The 20,011-nt window shown below is 33.6% G+C and overlaps 1 protein-coding gene across 2 annotated transcripts in view; it reads right to left on the bottom strand.

The window, feature by feature from the left end:
* LOC109105971 (t-SNARE domain-containing protein 1-like) overlaps positions 1–20,011 on the bottom strand; it is a 118,999-nt gene that overhangs the window by 31,576 nt on the left and 67,412 nt on the right. For both annotated transcript variants that reach the window (XM_042741468.1, XM_042741469.1), the window contains exon 9: positions 5,304–5,376. In XM_042741468.1, coding sequence (XP_042597402.1) covers positions 5,304–5,376 — 73 coding nt within the window. The remainder of the gene's footprint in view (positions 1–5,303; positions 5,377–20,011) is intronic.

The following is a 20,011-nucleotide window of genomic DNA, read 5'->3' as shown; positions in this document are numbered from 1 at the left end:
TAGTTGGAATTCAGGACTACTTCCGCACAATTAAAGTGCATTAAGCATAAAATTATTTGTTCTAATTAAGCAGACTTAAAGTATACCAGTTTGGTATACCAAACGTACAATAGCAGTGTTTTTTTTTTTTTTTTTTGTGTGTGTGTGTGTGTGTGTGTTTTTTATTAAGTACATAAATATGTAAATGTATTTGTAGTATACTTAGCAAAAAATAAATGTATTTCAAATACATTTTAGGCATAATGTTAAGAAATGTGCATTGTACAATAAAGATAAATACTCCAGATAAAGTTTAATTATAATTTTATATCAATCAGTCTTAAGTGATAAATGTATTTTAAATAAAATGCCATAGAATTTGTATTTATTTTATTATTTTTTTTAGTTGTCTTGAACAGTTCATGCATTTTTGTTGAAAACCAATTTAGACATAATGACTGTTACAAAATTTTGTATCTGATGTTATCAACAATAGGCTAATGACTTGATACTCTAGAAATACAAAAATATAGCACAGAAATATTTTGTGAACAATCAGTTTAAGATAAGATATTTGTATCAATTAAAATGTTTCAGTTCCAAATAAAAAGTATTTGACATTTCCAAGACTCCATAGGTTTTAGCCTTTAGAAAGGCTAAACATTTCTAAAACTGTTTTTTTGTCACAGAGTGTTCTGGGATTGTCTTATTATCCACAAAGTATACTGTATGTTATCTTAAACGTCAACATAATTATGCTACATATTGTTTCAAGCTGGCTTCACCTCAGGATAAAGCTCAAAAACATTGCCTATAGCTAAACAGGTTTTGCTAAGTAAGCTAGATTTTGGAATATAACTATTGTTTGGTTTCATTTTTAATTCACTAACTAAACAAAATGTCTTAAACAATTGATAAAATATATACAATTAACCATAATGCATCGCTAGCTCTGCTGCAGACAGATGACTGCAGATGAAATGTGTATCACTGGGGTCCAAAAAGGCCAGTACTGTTTGTGCTTTAAACTAGCTGAATCACACCAGCTCTGGTTCCTCTTTTATTAATTCAGCTTTTTATATGCAGAGTCCTACTCTGTGTAATATAACCTTATCGACTGCCAAACATGGGCAAACAGCCTCTGTAAACACAATGTAACGGTTGCTTTTTAATTTCCATCATCCTCAATTCATCTAAGAATTACAGGGACATACTTTTTAATGACTCTAAATGAACAGGCTTGACGAGCTCTTATCTAGAGACTCCTCGGTTGGTCACTACTGACTCGCACGTGCGCACGGTGAATACTCCTGAAAACATTAGGCTAGAAATAATTAAAGAATCAACCAATTAAGGAGGCACAAAGCTGAGCCGTAAAACAAACACCTAATTAGTTTGAAACATAATTTAGCATTCATAGCCACAGAATCACATCACCTCTTTACAGAATTAATAGATGCACTATGTACACTGATAACCTTAAGCATTGCTAAAGCAGTAAATAAACAGAACGGCATCAGTGCTGACTACAGTGTTAGACAGCTGTGGAACCCAATACAAGCACACATTAGGAAAGGCTAACATGGAAGTAACATGCACGACACAGGATGAGATGACAATTAAACAAATTTAATTCAATCATGCTAACATCGTCATGCTACTTTAAAGGTGCAGTTGCATCTCCTGCTGCTCTGCGAAATTTTGCAGGCAAAATAATTTTTATAGGAGTCTGTGCGATCGAGAATTTTGTGTGAGGAAAAAAAAAGTTCCTGAGATTTTGCTCATGTTCAAGTTGGTCAATCGAATTTGCCAAACTGACAAACAAAAAAACTGCTTGATTTGAAAGTGAAGCAATCCATTGACTATGGACAATGGACCTTTATTTCCTACAAAATGTTGCTATATTTATTATTAAATCATTACTTATATTACACATTTTAATACAATTCTCTCTAAAGATTGGCTATTGAGCATTTTTCCTGGAATACAAGACATAAATAGATATATTTTAATTTAATAGTGTACTAAAGATTTCATTGGCATAACAACAATAATAATACAATTTGAATCCATTTACAACAGTCTGGATCAGTTTTTTCATGCATTTAATTATGACCGATGAAAATTATTCACGTAATCTAAAATAACAGTTAATAATATATTTCCATATACTGTTTTTTGCATGTAGTTATGTCACTGGACAACTAGTAGCACAGAACAATCCATTTCATTCAGGTACATGTCATGACTTTGCTCTGGCTTTAATGTAGAAGCTCACCTTTTTGTAAGGCTGTGCTAAAAGCAAAAATCCAAACTCTGAATCTGTTTACTTGCCTCATCTGTCCTAACTTCACCCCTCCAATCACAGCCATCCACAGAGTCTTTATTCACATCCACCTCCTAATAAACATGCTGGATACAAAGGCAAAGAGCAATTTAGCCACTTCTATTTCAGGCTCTTTAAACTCTATAATGGACTCTGAGCAAAACAGAAATGTGTCACACAGGCTTTTGTTCTGGCCTTACATCCCTGCTCTGAGGAAGACCTCTTGAAAACATCACGCCTGGATGTTGTTTTCTAACCGCCAATACTGTTTTCTGATTTATGAAATGTTTGCGTGTGCATATGTTGGTGTATACAATCTCACACCATGGTCTAAGAGAGTGAATCTGCAAGAGGCCATATCTCCAGAAACATATCACGGCCACATGAAGAAGTCCCTTTAAAGGGAAAAATAAAATCTTTGGGATATGAAAGATGACAGTTGGAGGTGCACACATGTCCTAAATCCCCCCATTCAGACCTTTCATGTGCTCAGTGTGTTGAAAAAGAGAAAGAAGCATGATTTGAGTGGCTTTATTTTCATGGAAACTTTCAGTATGTGACTGACAGTCTTTTTCAAAAACTTGATGTGAACTGTCTAATTAGGCAAATAAAGTGGAAACTCATAATCAGTGTTATTTTAGTATACTAATATAGTTTTTGTTAATATTTTGAATTAGATTTAGTTTTTATATTTTCTGCTTTTACTTTCATTTTAGTTCAAGTTTTAGTATATTTTAAAAGATATATAAAAATCTTATAATATGTTTTTATATAATATTACATTTTAGTTTTTAGTTCATTTAGTTTTGGTTATTTTAGTACTTTAGTACCTAAACTACACAGAGAAATGTAATATAATATAAATTAAGTAATATAAGTAATATAAATTATTTTTTTATTTAATGATTTAATGATTTATTGAATTATTTAACAGACTGAAATTAAGAACTCTACATGTATTCCAGAATCACTCATTATGTATGTAAAATACAAAATAGAAATATAAAATATTTCTAATAAAATATAATCAAACATTTTCCTTTGTTAGATCTGTCATAGTTAAATGAACAATTATGAATGTTTGAATAAACAGACCTCAAGACGATGCATTCTGGTATTGACTTATCAACAAATGGTATAAGCGGAGTGGTCAAGATTAGGTATCTTGGCAAAATTTTGCATAATGAGAATACCCAAAAGTGGGACAGATGAAAACTAAAACAAAATATAGTCCACCTGCATCCTCAAGTGTCCTTCTAAAGGGCAGAACAGCGTTATTGGGTGGTTTATTGTATACTGTGTGTCCCACTAGATTCTGGTTATTTCGCTAGTCATAACTTGTGATAACCTTCAACGTGTCTGACATCATTTCTCTGTGTAAATGTTAAGTGTCCGTGCGAGGAAGGAAGTTGGGGACAAGGAAAGTTTCAATCTCCCTTTTCTCTCGTGAACTCCTTCCTTATAGTGTTACTCCTCCATTTTCTCTCTTTTTATCTTTGGCTGCTGTTGTATTGTGACCGTGAGGGTGTTAAATTAGGATGAAGAATGTGCAAACACATCCTTAACCTCTCCTGAAGGAATAGTATCTTTACTCGTCTGGCCTGTTGAATGGACAGTACACACAGGATTAATTAAAACAGCCAGACGAAAGGACACTGTGCTGGATGAGTACCAATTAGAACAGGAATGGGCATTTTCCAACAGAGAGGCCACGGCTAAGGGTCTCTGATCTTATGTAACCGTTTCATATTCAGCTCTATAAAATCTTTTATATTTGAAGTTTTCAATCACTTGCAATTTATTAACTGAGGTAAATTAAATACTAATGCACACTCACCCACAGCAATCTGTATTCAACAATACATACAGTAAGGGATCACAAGAATGACATAAATGTGCAATAAATGTAAAATCTGAAAAATCTTAAAGGGGTAGACCTAAAAATTTATTTACTCATTTTTTGAAAACCATATGACTTTCATACAGTTTCATTTATATTTCAGCACAGAAAAGGCACAAATAAATACATAAATAAAACTATAAATGCTGATGTGTGACATCATAGCATGTGGGCAGGGCCACCTAATAATGGTTCACGTCCCAAGATTTTTAGTGTGGGGAGGGCTTAATAATAATGATAATACAGCATTTTAATTTTTATTGATGTTTAAGAAAGGCCAATAATTGGTTTGATGTTGGCTGATAGTAAAATCAATGTGTATTATTTCTATTCTATACTAGTATTCATAAATAAATTCTAAATAAAACACTAAAAACTAAAATCAAGTGAATTTAAGCATCTCAATGTCATAATGTTCAGTATGAAATTTAATTTTAATATTTTGAAATATTTTATTCATTTTATGATTTGTGTGTTATATAATGGAAAACATAATATAAATATAAAAATAGGAGAAATGAGAATTTAAAAATAAAATAAAATAAAATAAAATAAAATAAAATAAAATAAAATAAAATAAAATAAAAACGTTTTCTAGTTTGATTGTATTCAGCTTGGTTTCATAAATTTAACTGAGAGGTCATGACTGCTGACGTGTCCATGATAAACTGTCAAATGTTTAAGCTAAACATTTTCCAAACAAGTAAGCTATTATCCCTGCTTTCTGCATGTAACCAGTGACTCAGCTCCTAAATCATGCTTCCCGTTTAATGTCGGTCTGTCTTTCTCTGCCTGTTAACTATAAATTGAATCTTTGAGGATCTTCTCTGAACTTAGTCTCCTCCAGAGGCCTGTAGAGACTAGCTCTCTGTCTGTCGTTTATTGAGCTGGTGAAGGTGATGTCTTGTTCTCCCCTCTGAAACTTCACCTCATCACAGCAGGGGATTATGGGATGGATATGGAGGAAGAAGTGATTATCAATAAAAGGCCAGACAAACAAGGATGAGTCAATAGACTCTTAACTGGAAACACAGAGCCACGAACACACACACACACACACACACACACACACACACACACACACAAATAAGATCTCACCTATGGTGTCTCCTTGTTCATGCACCATGCTGGCCAAGTCCTTCATAATCTGACTGACGTCCAGCATGTCTCTCTGCAAAAACAAAACAGAGGTTGCAGCTCAGAGGTGAGTAAAGCAAACATCACAGTACTCTGAAGTGATCTTTTATTCAGTCCCATGCTTCTTGTGTTACTTTAAATAAATTAAACAACAACAAACGCAGTAGAGAGATAGAAAGGAAATAGATCTTAATGAAGGCAATTACACATTATCACACATAAATAGAAGTTGATGCTTATAAGTGGGTGTAGATCAGCTATAATAAATAACCTATATACTAATTATATCTAATAGACTATGTCCATTACTTAATTAATTTTAAAACATTGCTAAGAAAAAAGCTTTAATACATTTCCATGACCCCCAAAGAAACTACAATGAAATAAAATAACCATAAATTATTTTTACTTTAATTGCATGGTATATTATAAAACTTCAGAGAATTGAACACCTTTAAACTGGTTTTAAATGACACCATTTAGCGTATTAACTTGAATATCCCTAAAATACTAAAATTAATATAAAAACTATATATATAATAAATGACGATAGAGTGGAACTAAACTAAATTTAACTTAAAATGATAATAATAAAAAAAAAAAAAAATGATTTATGATAACCCTGGAATTTGTAGATATTAATATTTATATTTTAAACTTATCATTAATATGACCATTCATATTTCATATTTTTATTTGCATATATTTTAAAGTTTAAAATACGTTTTTATTCAATATATAATTACATTTGGTATCAATTATTGTGAAATACTGGTATAGTTATTGATGGCCTAAAATACTAAAACTAAAATAAAACTAAATAAACTGAAAACTCTGAAAAACTGAAATTTAACTAAAGCTTAATAATAGTGAAACTAACAAAAAGTAAAGTAATTTAAAGGAAAAAAAGAGGAAAATAAAAACTTAATTACATTCAGAATCAAATTCAGAATTATAATAAAAAGAAATGAAAATGGCCTATTTTTTATTATACATTAATGTTAATATTATATATTTTAAATTTGCATATATATTAAGGTTTAAAAGATGCTGTTTTTATTCAATAGATGGAAAATCAAAATTGGTAGGACAAATTGTGAAATACTGATATAGTTATTGGCGACTCAAATTATGCTATTGTGACGACGCTATCATAATATACTTAGTCTTAACATACCAAAAACATACAACATAGAGAACAAACGTGTTAAAAGCAAAGCTCTTCTTCTGGTGCTGTTTTATGTCAAAATTCCCTCTACACAGGCCTGAAGCAACATGGTGTCTTCTAAAGCCTGAGTCTATCTCCCGCTCACAGGCCTTTTTGGCTCAATTCACAACCCTATGCAAGTGCAGCTGGGTCGGTGGAGCTCAAACCATTGAGCCATTCATCACAGGTGTCTGCAATTGTTTGGGAAACTGGCAGCCATCCTGGCTCTTGGCACAAACCGTTTGGCCGGAGCCAAAATGGCCCCCAGCAAATCACACATTACTAAAGAGTTTCTGCTTTTTCTCTCTCTCGCCGTCAGCACCATCAGAGCAACATATTTATTTTTCCCACCAAGGTATTTGCACAATTTAAATTCAGTGTGTAGAAACGACAGGATATGGAGTATCATTACGCTTGATTGGATGGGAGAAGTTTAAAGGATGTTGAAGTAGAAAAAAAAAAAAGGCACGAAACACATGTACTGTACTGTTTAGAATGGCTGCTTTAGTAAACACTTCTCCATGCAGCTGCATCCCCTTTGAGAATTTGAGAATAACAGGCACTGAATTCAGAATAAACCACAGCACAAGTCATACTGGCAAACATAATTCAACACACTGAAGGAAGGCTGGGGAAAAAGTCTGATGAAATATGAAGAAATTACTTAAATGACCTAAACAAACTTTACAGTTTGAATAAACTTTTAGACAAATAATTTGCTGTATTATCTATCAAGCATCATGACATCCGTCTGGTGAGATATGCACTAGTATTATAAAATGTAAAAAAAAATAATAATAATATGTATATATATATATATATATATAATATATATATATATATATTTATATATATATATATATATATATATACAAAATAACATACTGTATGTACACTACAGTTTAATCTTTTGGGTTTGGAAAAATGTTTTAAGAGCATCTTTTATGGTCATCAAGGACACATTTGAACAAAAATACAGATTAACTACTGAAATATTATTGTGAATATATATAGGGTTGGTAAGATTTCTTTAATGTTGTCGAAAGAAGACTTTAATATGCTCATCAAGGGTGTGTTTATTTGACAAAAAAATACAGTAAAAACAGTAATATTGTGAAATATTATTATAATTCAAAACAGTTTAAAAAAAAAATAAAAAAATTTGGTGCTCCAGAAACATTTCATATTATTATCCATCCAAAAAAAAAAAAAGAAAAGTTATGCTGCTTAATATTTTCATGACACTTTTTTCATGACTCTTTGATGAATAAAAAGCTCAAAAGAACAGCAATGATTTTTCTTTACCATCACTTTTGCTGAATGTAATGCACCCTTTCTGAAAAAGAGCATGGAAAATATTACTGACCCAAAACTTTTAAATGGTAGTATATGTATATTTGAGACCCACCAAAAGCAATAAACAAATAAGCAAAAAATAAATAAATAAATAAACAAACAAATAAACCTATGGCTTGAATTCATTCAGTAGGTTAACATGCACATTAGTGTGTTTGAGTCTTTATATACTATATAAAGAGTCAGAAAGTGACGTATTGATTTTGAGAGCACTCTGTGCCCTTCTGCCCAAGGGGAGTCTGAGTAGCCCTTGGGGCTGAGGTTTGCCACTTTACATCATTTATAAGGGTTATAATAAACACACAGAGTTCCAGAGCTCCCTTATGACCCAAAACCCACCGCTCCTCTTTATGCTACACTTTCATGAAGACACACGGTCTTGCAATCCCCTGAGACTGTGTGCAGTGGAGGCACTTCACAGACGAGCCACTTTGAGTAGTCGGGATGCAGTTGAGTGCTTTAGGTAACATGAACCAGTGAAGTAGTTGGAAGTTCTACAGCTGTAACTTCCCAGGGCAGATCAATCATGGAGATATATCTAAAGAGTACCAAAACTGTGACTAGTACTTTTGCAGCTTATGTCCCTCATTGAACTAAGTGGAAACCATGTCCATTTTCTGTAGCCAGTAAGAAAGTTTATTTTTCTTTCCACACTACAGACAAATTATTTATTTATTTATTTTTCTACCATCATTATCTACCTTCAAGTTGTTCTAAATCTGCACTAGTATTTATTTATTTATTTATTTTCTCCATACTATGGAAGTCGTTGGATACATCAACTGTTTGGTCACCATATTAAAAATCGATAAAAGTCTAAAAATATTTGTTGGATATCTGAAGTCATTTTAAATTAACTTAGAAACATTTAACATTTTAAATTAACTTAGAACATAGAAACGAGACAGAAGTACTTATTAACTGATTAACTGACAGGTATATCTTTCAAAAGTTTGTAGTTTTTTATGTTTCTGAAAGGAAAGAAAAAGAAACAGTAAAAACAGTATTATTGTGAAATATTATTATAGTTTAAAATAACCTATTTTATATTGTAATATATTTTAACTAAGATGGATTTTCATCAACCATTACTCCAGTCTTCATTGTCACAAGATCCTTCAGGAATTATTCTAATATGCTGATTATGTGTGCAAGAAACATTATTATTAATATTATTAAAATATTCAATTGTGATTAATCGCACGGTTGTCATGAGTTAACACGTGATTAATCGCAACTTAATCTAACCATTTTATCTGTTTTAAATGTACATTAAATTAATACTTTTCAAGTTTTTAATACTCTAATCAATAAGGGCATGGACAAATATTGATGCTTCATGCAAATGTATGTTTATTATTTGTAAAACCATAGTCAACATAGAGCATGAAGTCTAGACATTTCAAAGGTCAGAGATGTTTTTCAAAGAACATGTTCATGTCTATTAGACACATGAAAAAAGAACAGAAATACCAGGTTCCCATTACATCTCTTTCTTTGCACTGAGCAATACTTACACAAGCCTGTTTTCATTATTTGCAGGACAGGGCAGCTCACTTTGTCGAAACATGCAAAATGTACATTTATTTTTTTTATCATTACATGTGTTTGCCTCTCTGTGCCCACATACTGTATTTTGATGCAGCTAAATTCTCAATAAAATTGTTTTCATTGATATATTTTGCTAAGATCTGACCACAAAAAACACAGAGAAACGTCTGAAGCTACAAAATATCCAAATAATAAATGCAGGATAAGGATAGTATATGAGTTGTATGTGGTTTTCTTGAGATTCGGGGTATTTTTCATAACAATAAAGAATGTAAAGAGTGTACATCTGGGGCCCGTTTCAGAAAGGAGGTTAAGTGAAAACTCTGAGTATGTTTACCCTGAAATTAGTTTTCCGTGTCAGAATGGGAGGTTTGTCAAACAGGTTTGAGAAAGCAGGGTAAGTCAAGCCTGTTTCTAAAAGAGAAGTAACTTATACTCAGAGTCAGTTACTGTGGTAACTTACTCTGTGAACCTAACCTGGTCGGGAGCAGGTTTTCTTCAGTAAACCCAGAGTTTCTTTCGGTCTCCTCCCCCTTTTTAAAGTGTAAGTGATGTTTAAATACCTCATTCATTCATTCACGCTGCAAAAATGCTTTTCTTACTGATTATTTTCTGCTTATTTCAAGTACATTTTCTATAGATGAAAAATTATATAAGACACATGCATACCATGAGTGGTACCATTTTAAATGGTAGTTTTCTTTAAAACATCGGAGATGCAGAGCACATTAGTAAGGCCGTTGTATGCAGACCGATAAGGAAAGTGTGCATCACTCTCACAACGCATTCTGAGAATTTTTTTCTGAGCACAAATCTGTACTTTAGGTCAGTGGTGTAGAAATGAAGCTAATCTGATAAATGACATTCACTTGATAACATCTTGCTGCAACATCTGGAAGTAACCCAATAATTAGAATTTCCTTCAGGATTTCCAGTGTGGTTGGATGCATTGATGACACACATAGTCCCATCATCACACCTTCTGAAAATAACTTGGATTACTGTCTGGAATGGAAGAATGCCGGATGAAAGGGTAGTACGAGATATATGCCGTAACCACCACCACAGCTGTTAAATAAACAAATATTTCATAATTTATTTGGTCATCTTTATTTCCTACAAATACAAAATCAATGGTTCTTTTTCCTTTAGGATTTTAAAATTCTTCCAATAATTGGCCATCTCCTCTTCATCTTTCAGTGGTGCTGGTGCTGGTTCTCCCCCTTTTTGCAAGCCTCTGCCTTCTTGCTGTCGACTGAGTACAAGTCAGTAGTCAATTTTATTACTCTAATTAAGAAATGTAACAGGTTGGATTATATAACATTAAGTTTAAACCGAAAACTCTGAGTTTCCCATCTCAGGGTAAGTCAACTAATTTGTGCAGCGATATAAAAGGCTATAAATAGCATATTTCAACAACATTAAATGACCAAATTCCACATGAGATGGAGGAAGTTATTACAAACACTCAATGGTAGTTTAAAGTAAGATTTGAGTAAAAGTGTACTATTAATGTCCTAAATTGTCTTATGTAGCTTGATGCTAATGTTATCTCTAATGAACTACAGAACAGGTGCAATTATGCTTCATGATGTATTTTGGCAAAATAATTGACGTAAGGTCTCAAGAAAAAAAATTTTTTGTATTTTTTTTTAGAAAGACTTTTGATAATAGGCTGGTAAATGTATATTGGGATCGAAGCAATGTGACTTGGTAAACCTTGTAATGCCAGAATAAAAGCTAATAATGGCTGAATAAAACAAAATAATAATGATAAAGGAATAATGAGGATAAAAATCCTGCACAAATTCTGCACAAAAATCCTGATAATCGAGCCGTCATCTGATGAAATCAAATATGCTACACATAAGATAAAGACAATAGTTGTGCTGTGATTTCTGTTATTGTTTGTTGTAATTTTAGAAGCTATTGTGTTAACTGAAAGTGCTGCTCCTCTCAGCCGCTTGCTGAACAGAACAGATACAGACAGAGGTGTGTGTGCGATGGGAAAGAGAGACCTTGTGCTCGTGCAGCAGTACCAGCGAGTCTCACAAACTAAATAAGGTTTAGATTTGTCACTAGCCGTTTTTTTTGGAAGAACTAAAAAAAAGTCACTAAATCGCTAAGTTGGTAACGGAACAGAAAATGTGCACTGCATTAATAAAAATTAATTTGCGTTAACGTTTGGGGAAGTTTGACTCCTAACCCTAAGGTTGTGGGTTCGAGTCTCGTGCCGGCAATACCACGACTGAGGTGCAAGGCAAGGCACCAAACCCCCAACTGCTCCCCGGGAGCCGCAGCATAAATGGCTGTCCACTGCTCCAGGTGTGTGTTCACGGTGTGTGTGTGTTCACTGCTCTGTGTGTGCACTTTGGATGGGTTAAATGCAGAGTGCAAATTCTGAGTATGGGTCACCATACTTGGCTGTATGTCACTTCACTTTCATATATATATATATATGATATATATGTATTTATATATATAATCTTTGTGTGTGTGTGTAGATGTGACCCTGGACCACAAAACCAGTCATAAGTAGCACGTGTATATTTGTAGCAATAGCCAACACTTTATAGGTCAAAATTATTGATTTTTCATTTATGCCTAAAATCATTATGATATTAAATAAAGATCATGCTCCATGAAGATATTTTGTAAATTTCCTACAGTAAATATATCAAAACTTAATCATTTTTATTATTATAATTTATTATTATTATTATTTTATTTATTTATTTATTTTATTTTTTTGCAATGCACAATATACACTATATTTGTACATAAATTATTCTAATATGCTGATTTGGTGCTCAAGAAACATCTCTTATTATCATCAATCTAAAAACTAGTTGTGCTGCTTAATATTTCCGTAGAAACCTATTGTTTTGTAAATTTCCTACTGTAAATATATCAAAACTTAATAATTTTGATAATATCTTCATTATATATATATATATATATATATATATATATATATATATATATATATATCCTGGTAAGAACATGTCAGAGGTTTATGTTTTTGTTTTTTTTTGTTTTTTTTTTATATATTTGTTTTGTTTTTTATTTACCATGTTCAAAATATAAAACTAGATTTCATCAATAATGCCATATTCTGACAAACAAGAAATTAGCTTGGTTTTCCTTTCCAAAACTTAGCCTTAATGTTGAACAGCAGAAGACAGTCCAAGTGTCATGTGGATCAGATAGCACTGCCATTAAGTTGCTCGTGTCCAACATCATTCTGTTTTCATTTGGAAAGAGAAAGATAGAGAACAAGATATAGGGAGAGTGCGTGCAAACATGGCTCTGATAGGACTCAAAGGGTCCGCCTTTGTTTCATTAGATACAAAATGTCAGACATCTGCTGCATCTGACACACTGGTCTGCGTTGTACCACAAACACACACACACACTTCAGCGAGAGCCGCTGACAGCAACAGCAGCAGCCACACAATTAAATGTGTGGACTGATAAGGCTATAGATGTCATGGAAAAAAAAACACACATTCTCCCAAACAGAAGATGACTGACACTTCTATGAATGCAACATGCCAGGAAGTTTTGCAGGAGCACAGACTGACAGGAGCGAATGGGAGAGTGACTGTAAGCCATCAGGCGGCTTATCTAAGACAAGAAAACACTAAGGAAAGCTCAGAGAGAGATTTGTGTGAGGAAAAGACAGATAGGAGAATTGTAGTGATTGACTATATACTGTAGAGCTGCTGAGATTTCTCAGTGAATTGAGAAATTATTTGTGGTTTGTGTCCACTTTAAAATAACTGACAGACAGGTGATGGATGGACAAGATATGTGAAATACTGTGAAATAATCTAATAAAGTCAGTCAAAAGAGAGCCCTCTGGTGTTACTGGCGAAAGATGCACCAAAATTTCTGTTTTTGCAGTCCCAAAATTGACCAGCCAATTTCACCTTTGGAATTTAAAATAAAACAGCATAATTTCAAAGATAAAATTAGCCATTTCTGCTCAACTCGCATCTCTAAACACAACTGCAAAAAACTGTTTTCAAACAGGTTTCATGAACACTATCCAACTGTCATAGTTCAAACATACAGAGAGTCCCGCCCTAAACTCACACCATTGGCTGAGCCAGAATTGCTGTTGGCAGGCAGACTAGTGTGCTCAAACAAATAAACATTTTGATAGCAAGGAGTGTTGATTTGGTTTACAAAGCCTAAACCTGAAGCTAATACTATTAAAAATAATTTTCAGTAATGAAAGTAAAGCTGAAATAAAATAAAATATAAAAAAGTATGACACCCTTGTGTTATGTTTTATTCATTTGGACCCAGAGAGGATTTTCTTTTCCCCAAAAATGCTAGTTATTCTTATAACTTTGGACTAAAACTGAGCGTTTTTCCTCACACAGGGCAAGCCCCCATCCCCCCCCCCAAAAGGATAATTTGTGTAATTTTGTGCATGTTTTCCCCACCTTGTTACACTTGTGCTGCTCCTGGTCAAAAAAGACAAATTTCTCATTAATTGGAAAAATAGAGAGAAAAAAAATGTTGACTTGGCAACTTGCTATATAGCAAATAATTAAAATAAGTTTAAAGTACTAATAATTCAAAATATTAAACACTACAGTAGTATATGAATGATACTAAAATAACAGTGTGACACTGAATATACTGTGAGGGGTAAAAAAAAAATGTATCACATTTTTTATACTTTTTGGGAGATTAACACAAAAATTGTCTACTTTTAGTTGCCTCTACATATTAAGCTTGGACAAAGTACTAGTGAAAAATAAGGAGAAAGAATTTCAATAGTGAAACAAACTGACACACATTACCTTTAATATACAAAACTTGGCCCGCAGTGGTTAAAGCTCAGAGCTGGTAATCAAAAGGCAAGGCACTTAACCCCAGGTTGCTCCAGGGGGATTGTCCTATAATAAGTGTATTTTTAGTCTTTTTGGATAAGCACATCTGCTAAATGACTCCTTAAATTGAAACTACACTATTATTGCTTAAGCTAACACAATGAGGCAGCTCTGAACAAAATGAATGTCTCTTAATAAAGAATATGCTGGCTTCAGTCCGAGTTTTTGTACACCCTGTGCAATCCTGGCAGTGTCATTGATAAAAGGTGATGATCTAATGTAAAAGGCCCAAAAAAATGACTGGGCACAGGTTCAAAATGGCTATCAGGATCTGAAGGCTTGAAACAACCCCTTTGGTTCTCCACACAAGCTTAATAGCGTATAATAATAGTAATAGTAATAATAATAATAATAATAATATGAATATATATATATATATATATATATATATATATATATGTGTGTGTGTGTGTGTGTGTGTGTGTGTGTGTGTGTGTGTTATTCTTCTTTAAAGTATAATCTTCTCTTTTTGCAATCTGTTTTTCTGAATGGTTTACTGGTTTAAAGGAAATAAGAATAAACCACATTCCGTATGTCTGAGAAAAGAACACTTGAAATAAAATAGCTTCAGGTGAAATCAGAGTTCCTTATATAGAGGTGCTAACCTCACTGCAGTAAATATCACTGCACATAGAGCTATGGTCAAGCAACAATGCAGTATTTTTGTGCATTTATAAGAGCTGAAATGTGCCCTGGATGAAGCTGACATGTTATGCTAGGTGAAGATAATGTGATATGACTACCCTCTGTGTTTCTGATTTCAAGTCCTGAACTAAATGCAGCATGTATCAAAGCTCCCCTGGGGCTAACAACCTGAAATCTCCATATTTAGAAGCTGCCAGCTGGGCGTGTGTAACTCCAAGAGAGGGTTAGAAAGTATAGCGGGAACTGCGTATGATAGCGTATGAGAAAAAAGAAACCTCGAACAGTCAGTTGGTGGCTGATAGCTTCATAATAGCTTGTGAAAAAGAGTGTTCACTCACACTGCTAGACAATCAGCTCAGAGAGCTCTGACCATCAGAAATAAGTGAGTGGGAGCACCTGTAGTGAAAAACAAGGGGAAAAAACAGTTCTGAGGGGCAACACACTCCCAAAAGGCAACTTTCAATCTGCACCAACAAAACATCACTTTGTGCCATATTGAAATATATAGATTTATACACACACAGATATAGTATGTTTATTTGGTTTATTCATACATAATGTACTGTACAGACAAGTCCCATGCAAATAATGGTTAGAAAAAAATATGTTTACAAATAATCTGCTCTTCATCAATCTTTACTGAAATGGTTGCCTAACATAACAGGACATTAAACCATAAAACCACCTATTTTCCTTCATCTGGATGGATGGATGGGGATAAGATAAGATAAGATAAGATAAGATAAGATAAGATAAGATAAGATAAGATAAGATAAGATAAGATAAGATAAGATAAGATAAGATAAGATAAGATAAGATAAGATAAGATAAGATAAGATAAGATAAGATAAACATTCACTGGCCCAAGTGAATCACACTAAAATTCTAAACCTCCAGCCCCCCCCCCCCAAAAAAAGAAAAAAAAAGACAGAAAGAAAGAAAAAGACACGGTAAAGGGTAAAAGTCGCTGAAGTGAGTTTTGCTTATGAGTCTGGCCTGTGAGAGAAGCTAATGCGTGGGTGATACACACAAATGAGGTGAAGCAGTGGAATATCAGATTATGGCTGCATCATAAATCATCACAGGTACGGTCATATCTACAACACAGCATATAAAAAGACAACATGCCCTGTAAGACAGACAATTCTTCATAGTGGTATTTTGTCTGCATTCTGTATTTCATATAGGAAGAAAATTGACCAGTCTATGATGCTGCACACTGCATAGACTGCCATAAGCGAAGTTTAATCAACACGGCTTGACAGTTGAAGAGACATGTCTGTGAAAAACACCTACAAAACCCTACAAATCTATCTTTTACACTTTTGATACCAGAGCAAAAACTGATATAACACATTTCTATGAAATATTTGAACTATTTTGTGATTGTGAAACAATTTAAGTTTTAATTTTTAGCTTCAGCAACTTTGTGATAGCTTTTATTTAAATTTTTTCTTAAATATTTTACTACTAAATAAACATTGCTTTGAAAAGGACGTGCTTTAAGTTTTCAATTGAGCATTGTTTTCAAGCACTCAACAGACTCATGTTTCAATGTACAAAGCGCAACCCTACAAAACACATTGGAAATATAAACCTTTGATTTTTAAATAGAAACACAAAGATGCACTGGAGCCTCTGAATGCTTTCAGAAGGTACTAAATTGAGTTAATACTACTGGTACTGCAAAAAGACCCCCTGCAGAAAGAAATGCCACTGTATTACAAAGAATTACCGGAAATAACATCTACCAGTTTTCACCGTAACTTTAACAGGAGACAGCCGGGGAACAGAGCATTTCTTCTCACAGCAGAGCACTGGTGTGGTAATTCAAATAAATGTAGCTATCATTCAAACTAAATAACTTAGAAATTCTAAGCAATGCTATTTGGCTCCATGACTACTTTGTGCCGTTTTATTGTATGATACAGGCTCTGCAGTGTTGAATGGCTTTCTCAAGTGTACCGCTTACTTCATTGCCACATCAATGCACTTTTTAAATTCTATATGAAATGCATATGCTGCAAGTGTGTTAGTCATCATTTGCTTGAAGCACTTGTCATTACTCTAGTCATCCATCCGTCCACCCCTGCTGCATGTCTCCTCAGAAGCCCGCCACCCAAACAGAGCCTACAGCTGTTCTACCTTTCCAAAATGCCAGTCTATCTCTCACTCAAAGTCTGAGACCAACTCTGTGTGAATGCCTCAGCGGCTGCATCATTATTTAGGCTTCTGCCATTTTTTGACATTTATTTATTTATATTTTTTTGTTCAAGACTAAATTGTTGAAATCTGAAAAAAGGAAACTGGTTTATAAACATCTTTAAGCCCCATATTCAGTTGATCTTCTTTCTATTTTTTTTTTATATATTTATATTTTAGAATGTAATTTATTCCTGTGAAGGCAATGCTGATTTTTTCAGCAGGCATTTAAGCCTAAGCATTTATATGTTCAGTTCAGTAGATTTGATTTATATATATATATATATATATATATATATATATATATATATATATATATATATATATATATATATATATATATATGAAAATCAAATCTACTTTGAACATTTACGGACCCTATAAGATTAAAAAAGCCAGGACACATAAACCATGTCACTAACGTTTCTCTGCAATACAAGGCGGTAGGATAAATGGGCCAGCCTTTCATCAGCTTCTGATCAGAAAACAGAGGTACCAGCTTGCAGAACTATACTCCACACCAGCCACAGACAGATTGAAATGTCAGTCAAACTCAGTATCAGATTTTCAAGATTGTGCTCAGTGTCAGGTTGTGCTGCTCTCACAGAAACGTCCAGTAACCCCCAGGTTTTTTTTTTTTTTTGGTGACCCATAAGTGCCCTAAATTTCACTCTTAAGTAATAATAAACACTTCGCTGGAGCAATGAACTACAAGTGTTGTGTGAATAGTGTAACATTTGCCATTTAAAGCCCAGTACATGCTCTAAAGCACACAGAAATCTTACATAATGTGGAGAAAAAAAAAAATTATCTAAATATGGCCGTTTCAATAAACCAAAATTCTTTCAGCTACTGCTACCTGACCTTTCCATACGTGACTGTTCACCCCAAAAATCCAATCCAATCATTATTTATATTATTCTCCTTCATATTGTTCCAAATATGCTGGTATGTTATTGTATGGTAAATGCAATATCTACTACATTAGTTTTTTTTTTTTTTTTTTTTTGACTCCCTTTAAGCTTGAGAGTTTCTCATTGTTGTATCTTAAAAGCTATAGATACTGTAAACAGACAGACAGACAGACAGACAGACAGACAGATAGATAGATAGACAGATAGACAGATAGATAGATACACACACTTACATACACACATACAAAACATACACAGAATTTACTATTAAATAAATTAAACACAGTATTACTATTGTATAATAATAATAATAATAATAATAATAATAATAATAATAATAATAATAAAATAAATAAATTGGGTAATACACTAATGAATAAATTTACTCCTAAAAATGAATACAAAATAAAAAGGTGCTATTACGGTACAAAAAGAAGAAGAAGAAGAAGAAGAAGAAGAAGAAGAAGAAGAAGAAGACATATATATCAAAGTAGTTATTGTGCTTTTTTTTTTTTTTTTTTACTCTGTTGAGATTGAGAGCTTGTATTTGTATCGCAAAAGCTGTATAATAATTTTTCAAAATCATCTTTTTTGACTGAAATAAAACAACAGAGGTTTAAAATGAGATGAGAATGAAAAAATAATGACAGAATTTTCATTTCTGGGTGAGCTATTGCTCCAAGTGATAGTCTTATCTTTGTATTGTGCACCTCTTCTTTCTTCATTTAAATGTTCTTCAGTCTCTTTGAGTGGCCTGTGTGCGTGGTCCTGAGGGGCATAATTAGACTTACGTAAGGCCGCTTTCACCAAGACAGCAGAATCATAAAGCAATCTCCAGAATGATGTCAAGGGACTGCGCATAAAATGGCTGATTTTTGCAAACAAGAAAATAAAAGAGCATATTGTGTTTGCGATAGCTGTACTGATGCCCGTCATTGCTGCTCTGACAGTAGTGGAGAAGAGTGCGCCAGCTAAGCTAGTGCCTGGGGAGACGCTGGCTAATTATGCTCGGTGTGTAGGTTTTGTTTTAGGGAGGGGATGTGCTCGACTCTATGCTGTATTTGCTGTGCTAACACAGAAGGCTTTGATCTTTGCCAGTCTAACAGCCTCAGTGCATTCAAATTGACAGCTTATTTATTGCTTGATTGCTGCAGCTCAAAGGATTCAAGGAACAGGTGGGGCTTGTGCAGTTGGACCACAAAAAGTGGTCTTAAATGACAATGCTCTAGCAGAAGGCCCCTAAAAATCCAGCTGTCTATGAAAACAATCAATGCGAGCCTTAGTTTAAAATGATTGGGCTTAATGGGAAAACTATCCAGTTACGGTTTTTCTGGATTTTGTGCTTCACCGTCAAGGTTTTCAGCCTGGAAGTCCATGAAGATTCAGCAGGGAGGTCCGTGAACTGATATAAAAATGCTAAAATAAAAACATAAGAATATCTTTCTATATATTTCAAAATTAAGTACATTAAATTTAATGTGAAATAACAACTGACCTATCGGTAAGCCCCTCCCCTCGAACGCAGAATGGCAGTTGTGTATCAGTTGCAAGGGGAGCGGAACTTGGACATCTGTAGGTTTCAGCAACATAGAAAAACACTGAAAGATCCGAAGCTCGCATCGTTTCTATGGGGTTTATGCTTCAAAAATGGAAAAAACAATGTGCCTGGGGTACTTGTAACACTTTTCCAGTTATCCTGAGAGGATGGGCAATGGAATTTATTCTATTAAATTTCCTAAACCCAAACAAAACAAAGCAAAATGTCCGTAAGCATTCACCCCCAATCCCAATGAAGACAAAAACGTTCATCTGCTCAAGCAGAACGTTAATGTCAACTTGTACTTTAGCAAGGTATCTCTGGCTATGCATGCTAACGTACAAATCTAT

The sequence above is a fragment of the Cyprinus carpio genome, chromosome B16 (genome assembly GCF_018340385.1).
Source record: "Cyprinus carpio isolate SPL01 chromosome B16, ASM1834038v1, whole genome shotgun sequence".
Classification (NCBI taxonomy): Eukaryota; Metazoa; Chordata; class Actinopteri; order Cypriniformes; family Cyprinidae; genus Cyprinus; species Cyprinus carpio.
Note: the sequence above shows the minus strand (reverse complement) of the source record. Positions and strands in the feature narration are given on the sequence as shown.